This window comes from Ambystoma mexicanum, chromosome 5p (assembly GCF_040938575.1).
Source record: "Ambystoma mexicanum isolate Mex_15411 chromosome 5p, UKY_AmexF1_1, whole genome shotgun sequence".
Taxonomy (NCBI): Eukaryota; Metazoa; Chordata; class Amphibia; order Caudata; family Ambystomatidae; genus Ambystoma; species Ambystoma mexicanum.
The window spans coordinates 750,862,416-750,877,942 of NC_090930.1; the positions used below are offsets into that span (position 1 = coordinate 750,862,416).

The 15,527-nt window shown below is 45.0% G+C and overlaps 1 protein-coding gene across 1 annotated transcript in view; it reads right to left on the reverse strand.

The window, feature by feature from the left end:
• The window catches only part of FBXL2 (F-box and leucine rich repeat protein 2), an 838,595-nt gene that overhangs the window by 574,760 nt on the left and 248,308 nt on the right, over positions 1 to 15,527 (reverse strand). Inside the window, exon 3 of the mRNA XM_069613130.1 lies at positions 9,785 to 9,839. Coding sequence (XP_069469231.1) covers positions 9,785 to 9,839 — 55 coding nt within the window. The remainder of the gene's footprint in view (positions 1 to 9,784; positions 9,840 to 15,527) is intronic.

Below are 15,527 nucleotides of genomic sequence, written 5' to 3' on the forward strand. Positions count from 1 at the left end.
CCAGCATTAAATTGGCACAGCATTAAAATGTCCATAATATTAAATATGATACAGAGTTTGTGTTATGATTGTCTTTTCCGTGCAATTCGATTAAATATGAATTAAGGGGAATTGTTAAATTGCAAATATGAACATTTTACACAAGTTAGGACAGGACAAGTAGATCCATCAAGAATAGAGGGTGGAAGAGAGGAAGCTTTGAAATGGGATTTAAAATGCTTCGATGTATTTTTTTATCCAGGACTTTAAATAGCAGGTTGTTTTAGGCAACTGCCATTAGAAGCCATTAAACTTTGACACAGTTTAAGGCTTTTCATTGCACTGGTTTTACAGGGATTGGCATACATAACCTAGACTGTCATGTGGCCCGCCCTTCCTGACAGCACAACTGTGAGTATACTATTAGGTTTGTTGTGCCACGATAGCTAAAGTCACATTGTTGATTGGTTATAAGTTGCTTGAACATTTTAGAAGTGAATAAGGGAAGAGTAGGATGCTAGGACTCAATTCAACTATTTGAGTGGCAATATTAGGAACTACATATTGTTTCACTATACTGTTTTTTAATGCTCAAATATTATTTCTACTAGAGACTAAATATACATAAATGCTAAACAAAAATAGTGTGAGCATTTAATGTGTTTCTGTTTATGAGTACAACATATACATTTATTGCAAGTGCAAATACTTGTTGGATTAGTGATAAAATTGTGTAGGGAAGATATTGTTAACACCCAATGTTTATCATACACACAAGAGTAATACAAATTGGTTCGGTTATGCTCTAGAAGAAGACCCACAACAATATTGCTGTCTAATAGTAAGCTTATCAGGTGCTCATGGATAGTGGTTTCCCGTGGACTAAGCCCAGAGATCCAACTCTCTCCATAGAATTGTGTTGGGTACAGCACTATTCTCTGCCTCAGAACCTGTCAAAGCCCCAGGTTGGCATTTAGACTGCCTTTGGGGTGGCGGTTAGGCCCTGGCATGCAGGGCCTGATGGAAAAGGTGCCGATTACATGTAAGGAATCGGGGTACCCACGGCAGTTGGTGCCCTCCCGTTTTATAGCTGTTATAGATTACTGTGATAGTTGGCACCCATTACGTTTAAGGGATCCAGTTCTCATGTTTAATAGCAGCCCTGGTTAGCCATGGCAATTGACATCTGTCAAAATAAATGGAGAGAACTAACGCTTACTCTGCAAATGATATACTGCAAAGTTAAGCAGGAGCTTAAAGCTGCTTTGAACACATTTCCGCTGCCGCCACAGCTTTCTTACATGCTGCAAATCCTCCCAGGCACCAGCCACATAATACGATATCCATGACTCAGGGGTGATGTAAAGGCAGATGGATGAAGGCTAGATGGAAATGGGAACATTCGCCGGGGCTTGGCTTCAATGATGAGGATTGGCAATATATATGTGAACAAGAAAGGTATCCATGAACTATAAGCACAAGTTATTCAATTTTAAATTCATCCACCAAGCGTACCTCACAGGAAAATCCAAAAATGTGACCCAACATCTCAGGGGGCCCGCCCAAGATGTAAAGCACAAGACACAGACTTCATGCACATGGCCTGGGTTTGTGAGGGTGTGGCCTCTTATTGGAAGAATGTGCAGAAGACCCAGCGATATTACAGGTAACAACATCCTCCTTAGCTCGGAGATGTCCCTCATGGGCCTCACTCTCAGCTCCCAGAAATGTGACTGCAAATTCCTGATAATTGCGCTTCTAATGGCATTCTGTGGCTATGCGCCGGTGGTCACTGCAGGCCCCCGCGGTGGATGACTGACTGAGGGGTCTTACTTGGTGCAATACACAAGAAGATAGGAACATGTTACTTGCCTGTAACATCTGTCCTCCAGCATGGGTCTTACATGGATTCACATGCTCAAGGCTATTCCCTGTTGTGAGGCTGGGAATCCTCAGTAATATGAAAGCAGTTTTGCTTTAAAGCAAACATTGCTTGTCGCTTCTTTAGCCTATTGCTGTCACTTTGGGTCATACTGCCCCAGCCAATGACATTCATCCTCCTAAGCTCCACCACTGGTGGCCATCTTCAGGTTTGGTTGTGCATGTAAAGTGGCAGTAGGAACCACAAAGAGCCAAAGAGGGGGAGGGTTTGCACGTGAATCCAATCAATCAATACGTTTATTCGGAAACAATTTTTCCATAAACGACAGATGCAAGATAAAATGTGAATCCATGTAAGAACCATGCTGAAGAACAGGAGTTACTTCTTCCTTCTCCAGCATGGGGTCTTACATGGATTCACATGCTCATGAATGGGTGAACGAACACACAGTGGCAAGGCCAAGAGACTGGCAAGGAGAATTCAGAGGGAATGCAAACAAAAGCTGAGGCATATTGAGAGAGAAACCTGTGTAGGTGAGAAACTTAGGGTTATCCGTTGAGTGACATGTAATGGGTGGACCGTGCGGTCTGACAACTGCACCTAGACCGAGAATACCCTGCCTGGAAAAGTCAAGCAAAGTCCAGATGAAGAATCTTCACTAATAATTAAGATTGCTGAAGTAAATGGGAAATATAGCAATCTGTATCTACTGAACCTGATGGATTAAAAAGGTTTTCTAGAACTGGTCGTAAGAATTAGGAGACTTGAACTGATTGTATACAGACACGCTGGAAGAATTGTCGCTGTGGGGAAAAGAACCCCAAGGCCATTGTGGAACTGTGTTATAGCCCTGGGGAAGGGAATCCTGAGGCCATTTTGAAACTGTGTTGTCTACTTAGGGAAAGGAACCCTGAGGCTTTGTGGAACTGCTTTGAACTTGGGGAAGGGGAACTGGAGAGTAAGCCTAGAGCTGGAAGAGATTCAGAACCTTATTTGGAACACTATTTTATTTGTTGCCTACAACTCTACACAATGTATAGCTTAGTTGTGAGGGCAGGTATAGGTTTTGGACACAGACTTTTAAGTTGAACTTACTAACTCTAACTATTCTTAGTTTCTTTACGTAGGGAAATCCCACCTTAGCATAGGGCAAGGTAGGCCTTACACCATCCTGACATTTTAGTTAATAAAAACATTTTGTTTGAACTTTAAATCTGTTGTCTGCGTCTTGTTTCATGATTCTGTCACAGTTCATAGAAGCAATACATATACCCCTGGAACAGACTCACCTCATAAAAAAAGGTTACGAAGCACTGCTTGACCGATACAAGACTCCTCCCTGGAATCTCTGTTGACAGGGTAGAATCTTGTGAAGGTGTGGGAAGACCTCCACTTAGCAGCCCTGCAGATGTCGAGCAGGGGAACACCAGAGAAAAATTCTGTAGTCGCTGCAATGGCTCTGGTGGAATGAGCTCTTGGCCTGCCTGGTAGCTGTCTGCTGGCCAGACAGTGGAAATGCGCGATACAGCCAGAGAGCCACATGGAGATGAAAGTCTTAGGATCGCCCTCCCCATGTCTCACAGGCCCGAAATTGATTAATCAGATCCAAAGTTCTGTGTAGTATACTGTAGTATAATTGTGATCTCTTCTATTGTTATTGAGCTTGTCCTGGACAGCATTAACAAAGCCTTCAATAAAAAAAACATTTTTGAGAGCAGCATTGTGGACACTGTGGACTCGTCCCTGAGTTGATCATGTATTGACTCATATAATTTTGTCAAAGGTGCCATGGTTATAGCCATTGCCGCTACTGTGATTGCATTAATACCCGACCCACAGTCTTGTCTTGTGTCATGTATCATCTGAGGTGTCAGGTTACCCTTAGCATTGGTGAGGGAAGACGGCGACGTTTCCAACAATTGCGATCCTGATGAACACTCAATGGGGGAATAGTCATCATCCCTCACTCGCTCAATTCTTGGGCGCTTTCTCCCCTCCAAATTAGCCTGCGTCCGTTGAGGTGGATTGCTATTGTTCACCTCCGTTGGTGCGCCACTTAGAGTCTTTTTTATGTGTTCAATGGCAACAATCTCTCGGCGCTCACTGATGGTAGTATATTCGTTAACAGATGCTGTCCTGAATAGTCCGTTGCTGACACAAGAAGCTGAGTGTTTATTAGGGTTTCAGGGCGGTTACTCCTGGTTGATCCTTGTTGGATAGTGCTAGTTCTTCCAGTGGTGCATTACTATGTGTGACTTCCAAATTGAAGTCTCTTGATGGGCGATGGGTACTTAGTTGGGTGTGTCCCCCTCATCGATGTTCCAACAAGTTCCAGCTTTCCAAGAGAACATCGTCCTCTAATTCACCTCCTCCCCTTCTTTCCCAGAGTCTGTTATTGCACTGTCACTCTCCGCACTCAGCACAGGCTTTCTATAATTAAATCTTTGGGTGCCTTTGTCGCTTGTGATTCCGAGGCCTTCTGGTTTCTAGTATGTTGTTATTCCTTTATTGGGGTTCCCTTTTGCGATACCAGGCCCCGCCTCCAGGGTATTTAATGTTTTTTTTAATAACGTACTCAGGTGCCAACCCAGCTGTATTCATGTAATTCATAGAATTCCGAGAAGCTTTACCACGAACAAACACTGGAATCGGCTGAGTAGATATCGATGTGCTTATGCCATTCTCAGCCCGCACTGCTCCTTAAGTCAATTGGTCCCACTACTTGTGGTCTGTGTCATTTCTCCACAAGAGAGGTGACCGGGAAACACCAGTTTTCCCAACCAATGTTACTTCGCATAGCTTCAGTGCAGATCTTAACATTGTTCCAAGCACTGCACCTCCTGTCGACGTCGCAGTGGGCCTCTGCCCTCCTTTCACTAATAGTACAGGAGCATTTTGGGGCTTTAAGTCCCTTAAATTCCCCGATCGAACAAGGGGAGAACGAACAGGGGAATATGTTAATGGTGGTGTCAGGGGGGAGGGTGGTTTCAGAAAGCTGTACTTTGCAATGACCGACAGAGTAGATGCCGTCACGAAACAGCCACCTCCAATGATGTTGTATATGTTTAAATTTGACTGATCGGCCCCTTCATTAGACCCACTGTTCACACTTTTATCAAATACCAGGCGATTTAACAATCTGGAAACTGACCTCGAGGTCTTCCCTCAAAGAGGTCCGAGTTTCGTCCAGTGGGGGCTGCCGCATACTAGCCATCTCCGACTCCAAATCCGGTGAGTTCTGAATTCCAACTAAGATGTAATGAAACTCAGTAACCACAGCTAACTGCAGCCAACTGCTTTCAATCAGCTTTGCTCCGCGGATGCACAGAGTATTTGAAGGCTCCGCTGAGCAATGAAGGGAGAAAGCAGACTCAGGATTTTCCAACAGCAAGCCACAAGCCAACTGCTTTCACTCTGCTTGCACTCTGCTTCGCTCCGCAGGTGCACAGAGTATTTGAAGGCTCCACCCAGCAATGAAGGAAGACAGCAGATTCAGGATTTTCCAACAGCAAGCCACAAGCCAACTGCTTTCACTCTGCTTGCACTCTGCTTTGCTCTGCGGGTGCAGAGTATTTGAGGGATCCGCCCAGTAATGAAGGGAGACAGCAGATTCAGGATTTTCCAACAGCAAGCCACAAGCCAACTGCTTTCACTCTGCTTGCACACCACAACTTGCATTTTGAATTCCAAAATGCATGAAAACATAAAACTAAGCTAAATTGTGCGTATTGAATACCGAACTGAATGGAAACTTGCATATTGAATGCCGCACTGAATGAAAACTTGAAACCAAGCACATTGAACACTGAACTGACTAGAACTTTATGGGCAAAGCCAATAGCTGATGAAAGCCAAAAGGGAAAGTGCCCATTTGAAAGCAACCTACAGAAAAGAGCGCAAGCGTGAAAGAGTGCAATAGAAAGGTGGGGCATGAACAAGACCACCACAAAGTGAACTTTATGAATGGATACAGTGCGGCAAGGCCAAAGACTGGCAAAAGAGGGTGTGACACGTCATGGCAAAGCCAAGAGGCTAACCTGGAAAAACCAGAAAAATGTGAATTTGCACATAGAGCCAAGAGGTTGACAAAGAGAAGCTAAATGAATGTGAATCTGTACACAGTGGCAAGCACAGAAGAACCTGTGTGGGCTAGAGAGCCTAGGGTTCCTGGTTGCGCGACCTGTGATTGGTGGACTGTGTGGTCTGACAACTGTGCCTAGATCAGTGAGCCCTAAATTGTGAAAGTCAAAGACATTGTGAAATACACAAAGAAGGGGCACTGTGAGTGAACTGGTAAGGCGAACCAGAAGGAGGGTCAAGTGGACATACATTTTTTTGAACTTTGAAAGATTGAAGCCAGTACAAGTTGCTACGTTGACATTTTGGGGAAGGGAATCCTGAGATTTTATGAACTGCAAATACTGTCTTGGGGATAGAGCCTCAAGACCCCTCTTCATTTGACTTGTGTTGCACTGCACTTGAGGAAGGGAACCGCGATGATTGTGTGGAACTATATTGCCTTGAACTTGGGAAAGGTAATCTTGATTGAGACTTTTGTGGAACTTTCTTGAAATTGGGGAAGGGGAGCTGAAAAGGAAGCCAAAAGCTGGAAGAGGCTCAGAGCATTGTTTTGATTACCATTTCTTTGATTATTGACATCCCTGCACATCGTTTAGCTTTATTTGTTAGGGCAAGGATAGGTTTTGGACACAGACAAACTTTTAAGTTGAACTTTCGACTCAGACTTTCCTTAGTTTCGTTCAGGTAGGGAAATCCCACCTTAACATTGGGCAAGATAGGCCTTCTACCATCCTGACATTTTATTTAATAAACCATTTTGTTTTGAACTTTGAATCTGTTGTCTGTGTCTCGCTTCATGATGGCTTCACAGGTCCAAACGTCCAAATATATATCTTCACCATGGGTTATACAAAGGGGCACCAGGCAGGGATGTCCACTATCGCCAATGCAATACATACTAGCTATGGAGCCGCTAGCTGCATAACTACGAAGTGAGTTAAACGAGGCTGAGATACTGGTTGATGGGTATCGTCACCTGATCTCGCTCTATGCGTACAACATCCTTTTGTACTTGCAAGAACCCGGAGCATAAACTGCTGTTGGTACTAGAGGTGTTAGATGATTCTGCTAATCTTTCGGGTATCTCCTTCAGCACAAAGAAGTCCTGTCTCTTCCCCTTGGCAGCGATGAGTATGCATTGACTGGAGACGTTTCACAGTACTTGGGTCTTCGTGGGCTATAAACTCATTACAATATTTAGGGATACATGTATGGCATAAGGCACAGCACACACATGCACAGAATACTTTTAAGGCACTAGACGGAATAGTAAAGTCCATTAGCTTTTGGAGAAAACTGCCATTGCTGCTAATGGGACGAGTGGCCTTGGTTAAAATGATATTGCCCCGATAGCTATACTACTTTACTAATATCTTGTTCTATATTCCTGTTACTTTCTTCAAAACATTGGACTCTCATATTAAGGGATTTCTCTGGGGGCAGGGGAGTCACACAATTGCCTTGGTGTCATTATGCATGAGATATGAGGATGGTGGAGTTCAACTTCCATGGTTTGAGTTGTATTATCTAGCAGCACAATTCCAATATCTGGTGTGGTGGTTGGCGGACGAACAAACATTGGACACAGGGTTGATGCAGTGAGCCATACGACCAACGGTGCTCAAAGAAGCCTTACGGATTTCAAAATGTTGCCTGAGAGATATAACCTACTTATTGTTTTAAGGGAGGCAAATATGTAATAGAACAGTGAAGATCCTTAAGTTACATGATGTTTACTACCCATATATCCCCCTGTCAGTATGTATGAGTAATGACAGGAATGAATTACTAACATGAGGCGATGGGAGGACGTGGTAATCGCCACCTGGGGTGACGTTTACAAGCAGGGCATGTTCCTTCAGTATTTGAGGCTTACAAAGATTGCTAAGAAGAAATGGCCGCATTGGCCTGAGAAGCCCAAACAGGATGAAGTGTTGTGTCTAATATATGAGCTGGAGGATGGCTGGAGACCTGTGCTGAGAATTTATGGGTGTTTAATGACCGGTATGAGTGCGAGAGCATCTTGGATTAAACTAGCCTGGAAACAGACTTGGGTCACATACTGGAGAACAAATAGTGGGATGGGGCATTGATATTTGTGAAACAAGTCTCTAGAATTACACGGCATATGTTGGTGCAATTAAATGTTCTCCATATGACATATATGACACCATACAGGCATGTGAAATTTAACAAACAGGTGTCGCCCAATTGTCCCTTGTGTGGCACTGAACCGGCAAACATCATACACATGTTTTGGCAGTACATGAACATTCAGGATTTCTGGCAGCAGGTTTAGCAGGCGCTAGAAAAGGCTGGAGTGGGCAGATATATGATATGATATGATTGGTTATTTATAATGCGCTTAATACCCAGAGGTTTCTAAGCGCGGACCCGGGAATCGAACCTGTGGTGCTCCATGTTGCTTGCTTCCAAGGCGAGCAGGTTGCCCCTGAGCTATCCTCCCAGGACCCCAGGATATCAAGGGACCCCTGCAGAGTGCTTACTGGGGGTGTAGTCCATTCCAGAGAAGGTTACATATATAGTGAAACTGATGCATCTGGCCTTTATCTTGGCTAAAATTAGAATAGCTATGTCGTGGAAATGGAAAGGGGGTCTGATATATGCCTTGTGGTGGGGGGATTTAAAAAAGTATTGTACAGCGGAAACTGCAGAATGGTATAGAGCCATGAAGAAGGGTCTCAAAGAGCCGACAGCTAAAATGGAGGCTTGGATCGCCCTCCTGCAGGAGATTTGCAGTCACTCAGATGATTTGCCCCCATGATTGACAAATGGTGCTGAACATAATTGTATGAGGGAAGGTTGGTGGAACAATGAATGAGACAAACGCTCATGCGCTGACCCTAGTATAGAATGATGGGCAGCTCCTCCCTCCAACCCCCATGCTGTCCCCCCCATTGCTGCCGAAGTAATACATGTTTATGCAGTTTGATGTAATCCTTACTGTAACATGGGCCCTCATTACGGGGATGCCGGAAAACCCGCCGGTAGGTGGCGGGTGTCCGGCAACCCTGTAACAGCCATACCGCCGTCTGTTATGCCGATGCCACTGGGATAACACAAGTGGCGGCGGTACCGGTTATTCCCCATTTCCGTTGAGTCACGTAGGACTCAATGGAAATGGGGACATGGAAGCACCGGCACCATTGCTAACAGTGCCGGTGCTTCCGTGACAACCATGCCGGTAAGGGCCTGAAAATCTGTCACGTAAGGCCTGCCAGGTGATCCGTGGCCCCTACCGGCATCATTGTAGCATGGTGTTCCGGAAAGGGTGCCAGTATCTTGCTACTGGCACCCTTATTTCCAGACCGCCATACTTAAGATGAGGCCCAAGATATGCTATTGAAATGTTGCTTGCCCTGGCGTTGTTGGTTAATCTGGAATTGGTGGACTGATGAAATACTTGATTGTTGTATTATGATGATGCACAAATGCCAATAAACAGTTTTAAAAACAACTATAAAAAAGTCAACTTAAACCCATCTAAGAGCAAAAAGAAACTGATTTGTGTTGCATTTTACATCAGTGGTATGTTATGTGTTGCATCTTTTATCAGTAGGATGTCATCAATGGTATGATGACATCCTACTGATAAATAGGAAATCCCATGTACCAATGAACAATTTCATTGTTTGCAATAACTCACTTTGGGATTATATATGAAAACGATCAGAACCTTGACAAGTTTCAAGATCAAAATTCAATCATTATGTTTTTCTAGGGGTAAAAGTCTGAAAACATAAGGCTGTAGGTATTTTCAGGAGACAATAAATAAAGAGGATAACTGTAGAAGCACATTTTCACTGTAAAGACATAGCGTACCTTGGAGACTTGTGCACATCGACATAACGTAACAACATCCAAAAACGAAAATATTCTAGGGAAAGGAGAAACATTCAATTAGTAGATGTTAGTAGCGCTTCGTCACGTGGCAACATAGTTTACTCTTTAGTAGAATGAAAGGCAAGCACAAGGCAGTGGTTTGTAGTTTAGCATAAACATACAGGTCAAGCTTGCAGTTCAAGTATAAAATGCTGGTTGCACAGTAAGCACAAATCTAACCAGTTCCACCAGAGAAATAGTGCAAGCTGAAATGAACCACGCCATGGCACATAACACTACTATTAACATTAACATCTATTTACCCAGTACTGTCCCCCTGAGTATGTTAAATCAATGTTTAAATATCTTGCCGCGTCCAGCCTATCTCAAGTGATGAAGACGAATCTAAATGAAAGTGGCATTGGCTGTGGTTGAGACTCGATACACAGGGATGGTGTAAAACAAGATCGTTGGTGATTGATTGCAAACAGGATCTACTTGTGCACGAAATAACCGAAGACCGAGCAAAAGTGAGAATTAAAGTCGGATGTGTCTCTGGAGAACCAACAGGTGGGGGAAAGTTTGCAATGTCTCTGCGTCACCAGTGGTCGAAATGAGCGATAAGAATTGGGAGGGTGCTCCTCTACTTTTTTTTTTAATAAAATTTTTCAGTTCCTATACTTTTATTTTCAAATGAAACCGTTCCGGAATGGTATCCTTCTAAAGTAAAAGTGTAGGAAAAAGTTGAAACTTGCACTTGAGTGCACTGTGTGGGGGGGTCACGCTGCCAGCTGTACGAGATTCCCTTTAAACAGTAGCCTCGCGTTTGTTTTTTTGCATTCGCCTAAGGATTTGAACCTGTTGGATCAGCACATCACTGTGAGCTATCGTAGAACTGCAGGGTTGCAGTTATTTTTTCAGTGGCCTGCGTGGGACAGCCCATTTCCAAACCCCATCATAGCCCTCCTCCTGGAGTAATCAAGAATGGCATCCAGTCAATAGACCTAAAACATTACAGAGTGATACATTTCAGAGTGGACCATAAAACAGAAAAACACAGCAAACATTAATTAAATAGACAGTAGTGGGGTAAAGGGGTTAAAATGGGTCGGGATGAGGTTGGGCTGACGTTGTAAGGGTAAAAACACAGGGGGTGACCCTCCAAATTAAACAAATAAATAATTCAGTGTTTTTCTGTATTTTGAAATTTACCACTCTGTAATTGTCGTCGGTAAGATCACATATAACCATCAGAATGTTTCTTTTACATGTATGCAACTTAACGTGAAAATCCTGCAGGCACAGCTGCATGTGCATTTGATGGATGGGTGGGTCTTTTGCGTGCCCCTTAAGAGGTGCCAATGATGGGTGATTAGGAAGGGGAGAGTGTGTAAAGCTGCCTGCTGTGGGGACAATGAATAACGGTAAAGGGGATTATTTAAAATGCATGTTGCATTTTCTTTTACTGTGTTTCTTTCCGCCTTTACACATTGGGTGGGGGTGGAATGGGGGAAAGTCGGGAGCCAGGTAGGGGTTTGTATTGCATGTGGGAGGGGGCATGGCGATGGGGTTTGTGGAGAGCAGAGGGTGGGCCAGTTGGGCGCATAGTTCCAGTACCTCTTTTCGTACACTTCGACCACTGTGCGTCCGTCTCTGAAAAGAGTGAAAACAATTCTTTATAGAACTATTCTACTAAGGCCATGTAGCAAAACTTTGAGAACAAAAGCCGTTCACAATTCAACCCTACACTCCTGGGAGCTGGGGTGTGCCAAGCAAGGTACACGGACCACTCATTTGTTCCCGTTCATTCGCAGGTGGACGGTCAGGCTGCTATCAATATAGCCCCCCACCAAGAACACTATCATTGTAGGCTTGGATTATAGCTGGTCCACCCCGGCTGTAATGTGTTGTGTGAAGGTGGGGGTGCGCTGGGCCTAGCGCGACAGCAGCGCCTGACACAAACACCCGGACACCAGGCTGGTAGGCAGCAACTAACTTCTAACTTTATTTGCGCGCAAAGCATTTCCAGGTCCATGACCCTGATCTCCATTGGTCCGTCCGGATGACGGGGGCATCTCGCGATGCTACATCTCCCCCCAAAATAATGACAGTCCTACCCCATTTCTTCGATCCAACGTCGAGGCTTTCGGATAACGCAACAGGGTCTTCTTCGTGGAGGTGATGCAGCTGTCTCGTCCATATGGTCTTCCATGGTGTTGTGCTCTTATCTGTCTGGTTCATCTTCATCCGCTGAGTATCCTGATTCTCTTTGTCTTACTTCTTCTTCCTCTTTATCTCTCTGCTCTGGCCTGTATATTTGAGTGGTGTCATCTCCTGCTTTTCTGAAGAAAAGACTGTTTCTCGTTATGACCCATCCATCTCTTTCTGCCGTGATCATTGCTCCCTTGACGTGAGATACTCTCATGGGTCTGGGATCGAACTGTGGCATATCCTTGTGTACCTGGATTTGCTTTACAAGTACTTGTTCCCCTGGTAGTATGTCCGCCGCTCGTGTCCTTCTCCTCCGATCTGCGTAGTCCTCCATTCTTTCTTTGGCTTTGTTGTCTCTTTCCCTCATCCTTGTCCTTGTCCTTTCTTCATCCACTTTTGCTTCCTGATCTTCCTGTGGTACTCTTGATCTGATGGGGCACCCGAACTTGAATTCTGTTGGACATTTCCCTGTGGAGTCATGCGGCGTGTTCCAGTAGTCTCTTAGTAGTTGTCAAGAGTGCTTGTCCCGTGGGTATGTGTGTGATGGTTTAATGTTGGCCATAAAGCGCTCTACCACTCATTCGCTTGCGGCCACAGGGGTGTGATTTTTTTGTGTCTAAATCCCAGGTAGTTTGCAAAGCTCTGGAAGTCCTTGTTGGTGAATGGCAGGCCATTGTCTGATTTGACTACCTTTGGTACTCCAATGCTGAGAAGATGCAATCTAGTGCCGGTATCAGCGCAGTAGCTGCTGTGGACGCCACAATTTCAGTCTCGGGGTAGCGGGAATGTTCATCTAGCACTACCAGCACGTATTCCCCTGATCTTAAGGGTTCAAAGTAGTCTATCGCCACTTCTTCTCACACTCCCTCTGGGAGCTCTGACATGCGTAGTGGGTCCAGGAATACAGTGGTTTGCAAACTGAGGCAGACGTGGCAGGATATTAGCGTTTTTCTCTATGTGTCTGTCCATTACTGGGAGCCATAGCATGCTTCGCAACATGCGTTTGGTGGAGACGATGCCACGATGAACCCCATGTGCTATTTCTATCACTTTCTGATGGAGGGTTTCTAGGATTATTATCCTGTTTCCTTTAAGTAATAGAGATGACAGTGATATGGATAGTTCATCTTTTGACTTTGCCAGTGTTTTGAACAGCCTCTTGTTCAGCGCCAGGCTTGCCTGAAGCGTCTCTTCTCCTGACTTGCCAATGCATGCCATTACTAATGCCAGCGTGGCATCTTCAGCGGTGTGTTTCGCGAGTTCTGTTGTTGCAATCGCGGGTGGTATGTAATTGATATAACCATCCGTCCCATCTCGTGAGGGCGTGCATCCAGTGAGCGCATATTGAGAGAAGTAGTATGCTGGATTTTCTTCTTTGCCATGTGTGTGTATTATTGATTATAAGTATTCCTGGAGACGGGGAGACGGGGTCCCCATCTAGTGATTCTTGGTGGCATTTGGGCCATTGGTTTGCCATACATTGTAACAAGGGCCTGGTGGTCCATGATTATCGGGAATGGCTATCCATATACGAACAAATGGAAATGTTCACAGGCCCATACCACCACTAGGACCTCCATTTCGGCTTGTGAGTACCTCTGCTCTGTCTCCGTTCGGCTCCTGCTGGCGTAGGACACCATCTTTCTTTTGGCGTGTTCACTTCCAGAGTGCTGGGCTAGGATTGCCCCCAGCCCCACGGGGCTAGCGGGACGGTGAGTTCCATCGTAAAGTTTGGATCAAAATATGACATACATACGGCCGCAGCCATATCCCTCTGAATAGTGTAGAAACTTTCTTGCTGTGCCGGTCCCCATTCAAATTTTGCATCTTGTTTCGTGAGTGCTCTCAGGGATGCGCTGGTGGGGCCAAAGTCTGGGAGATATCTGGTGCAATAACTTGCTAGACCCAGGAAGGATTGCACTTGCGCTACAGTTCCACTTCTCAGAGCCTCCGTCAGTACTTTTATTTATCCGGGTCAGGTTGGATCCCTTTTGCGAGAAAATGTGTCCAAAAAGTTTTAGTGTGCTTTTGTTGAAATCACATTTGTCTCTGTTTAGTTTGAGGTTGGCGTCAGTAAGTGCTGCACATACCTTCTGGAGGGTTGCGTAATGTGTTTCTTGCGACTGTCCGAACACTATAATGTAATGGCTGTAGTTGATGCAATGCGGTATGTGTCTGATGAGTCCGCGTATTTCTTCTTGAAATATCTCGGCCGCTGATGAGATTCGGAAACGCAGGCATTTATATCTAAAGAGTCCCAGGTGCGTATGTCCCCTTCTTACAGCGACAGAAGTTCCTTCTCAACTTGGTGTTGAATGTTGAAAGGAATCCCCCTAAAATGTTGTGCGACGGGTTTCACCATGGTGTCGATGTGTAAAGATATTTTTTGTCCTTTGAGCTTTCCAATGCCTTTGAACAGACTAGGGAAAAAGGCTGCAACTTTTGTCACCAGAGACATGTTTTTCCCGGCCATGAGTTGGTAGAGAATGTGTATGAGGCCTATTTGTTTAAAGCATAATATGCAGCAGCTTGCGACCTCCGTGGCCAGGACGTGAATCATTAAGTTTTCTGTCTTTTCTTTGTGGTGGCACAAAGTTCTGAATGCACCCAGACAGGCAATGGTTCTTTGGTTCCATACGCATAGATGTCTACTTGAGCCTTGCGTATCCCTGGCTTGCTCTTGAGTTTCAGGTACTCTGACCCTGGCGTGGCGTTGATGGTTGCTCCCGAGTCCACTAAGAATTCAAACTGCTGATTTTGTATGGTCAATGTCAGGTTGGGACTATGTTCTGACGTGGTGGGATTCCCTAAGGCATACAGGTACCACTTTTTGCGTTGGCCTGTGCTGGATTGTGACTCTGACTCACTGGTGGAGCGAATGGATGTGTGCAATCTGTGTAATCGTCTTCTCCCTTTTCGGCGACCCTATGGGGACTTTGAGTGCTTTCCTCTTGTGTGCCGTCTCTCCTTCTGGTATTTCCTTTCAGGGTCTCTTGTTCTTGCCTCCCTGTGGTATCAGGGTGGGGACCGCTGTCTGTGTCTGCCCTGATCCGTGGAAGAGGTCGCCATTGCCTTTGGAATTCGGCACATTGATAGTAATCTTCTCCTCCGCAGGCACCAAATGTCTGACCGATGGCTGGGCACGATCTGTCCTGAGGGAGGAAGGTTTTGTCTGCATCGAAAACACTGCCTTTTTTCTTGCCTGGCTTCATGAGACGCTGTCAGCTTAGTTATTTAATTAATTCCCTCTACCTTGATGACGGGTACATTGCTTAATGTGGAGATGTGCAGGTCTAGGGCCAATGACGTTCTTACTAACACGAGTATTTCCGCCAAGGAATGAAGTATTTGTAGCAATTTCTTCTTTAGCACCAGCGACTCACACCCTGCGATCACTTGGGATTTTATAGCCTCCTCATTATTGTATAGGTGGAATTCACAGTGTCTTACTCTGGCTCTTAGTCGTGTGACAAATTTGTCCATGCTCTCCCCTTTTAATTGTGTGGTGGTGTGAAAGATATGCATTTCTTAG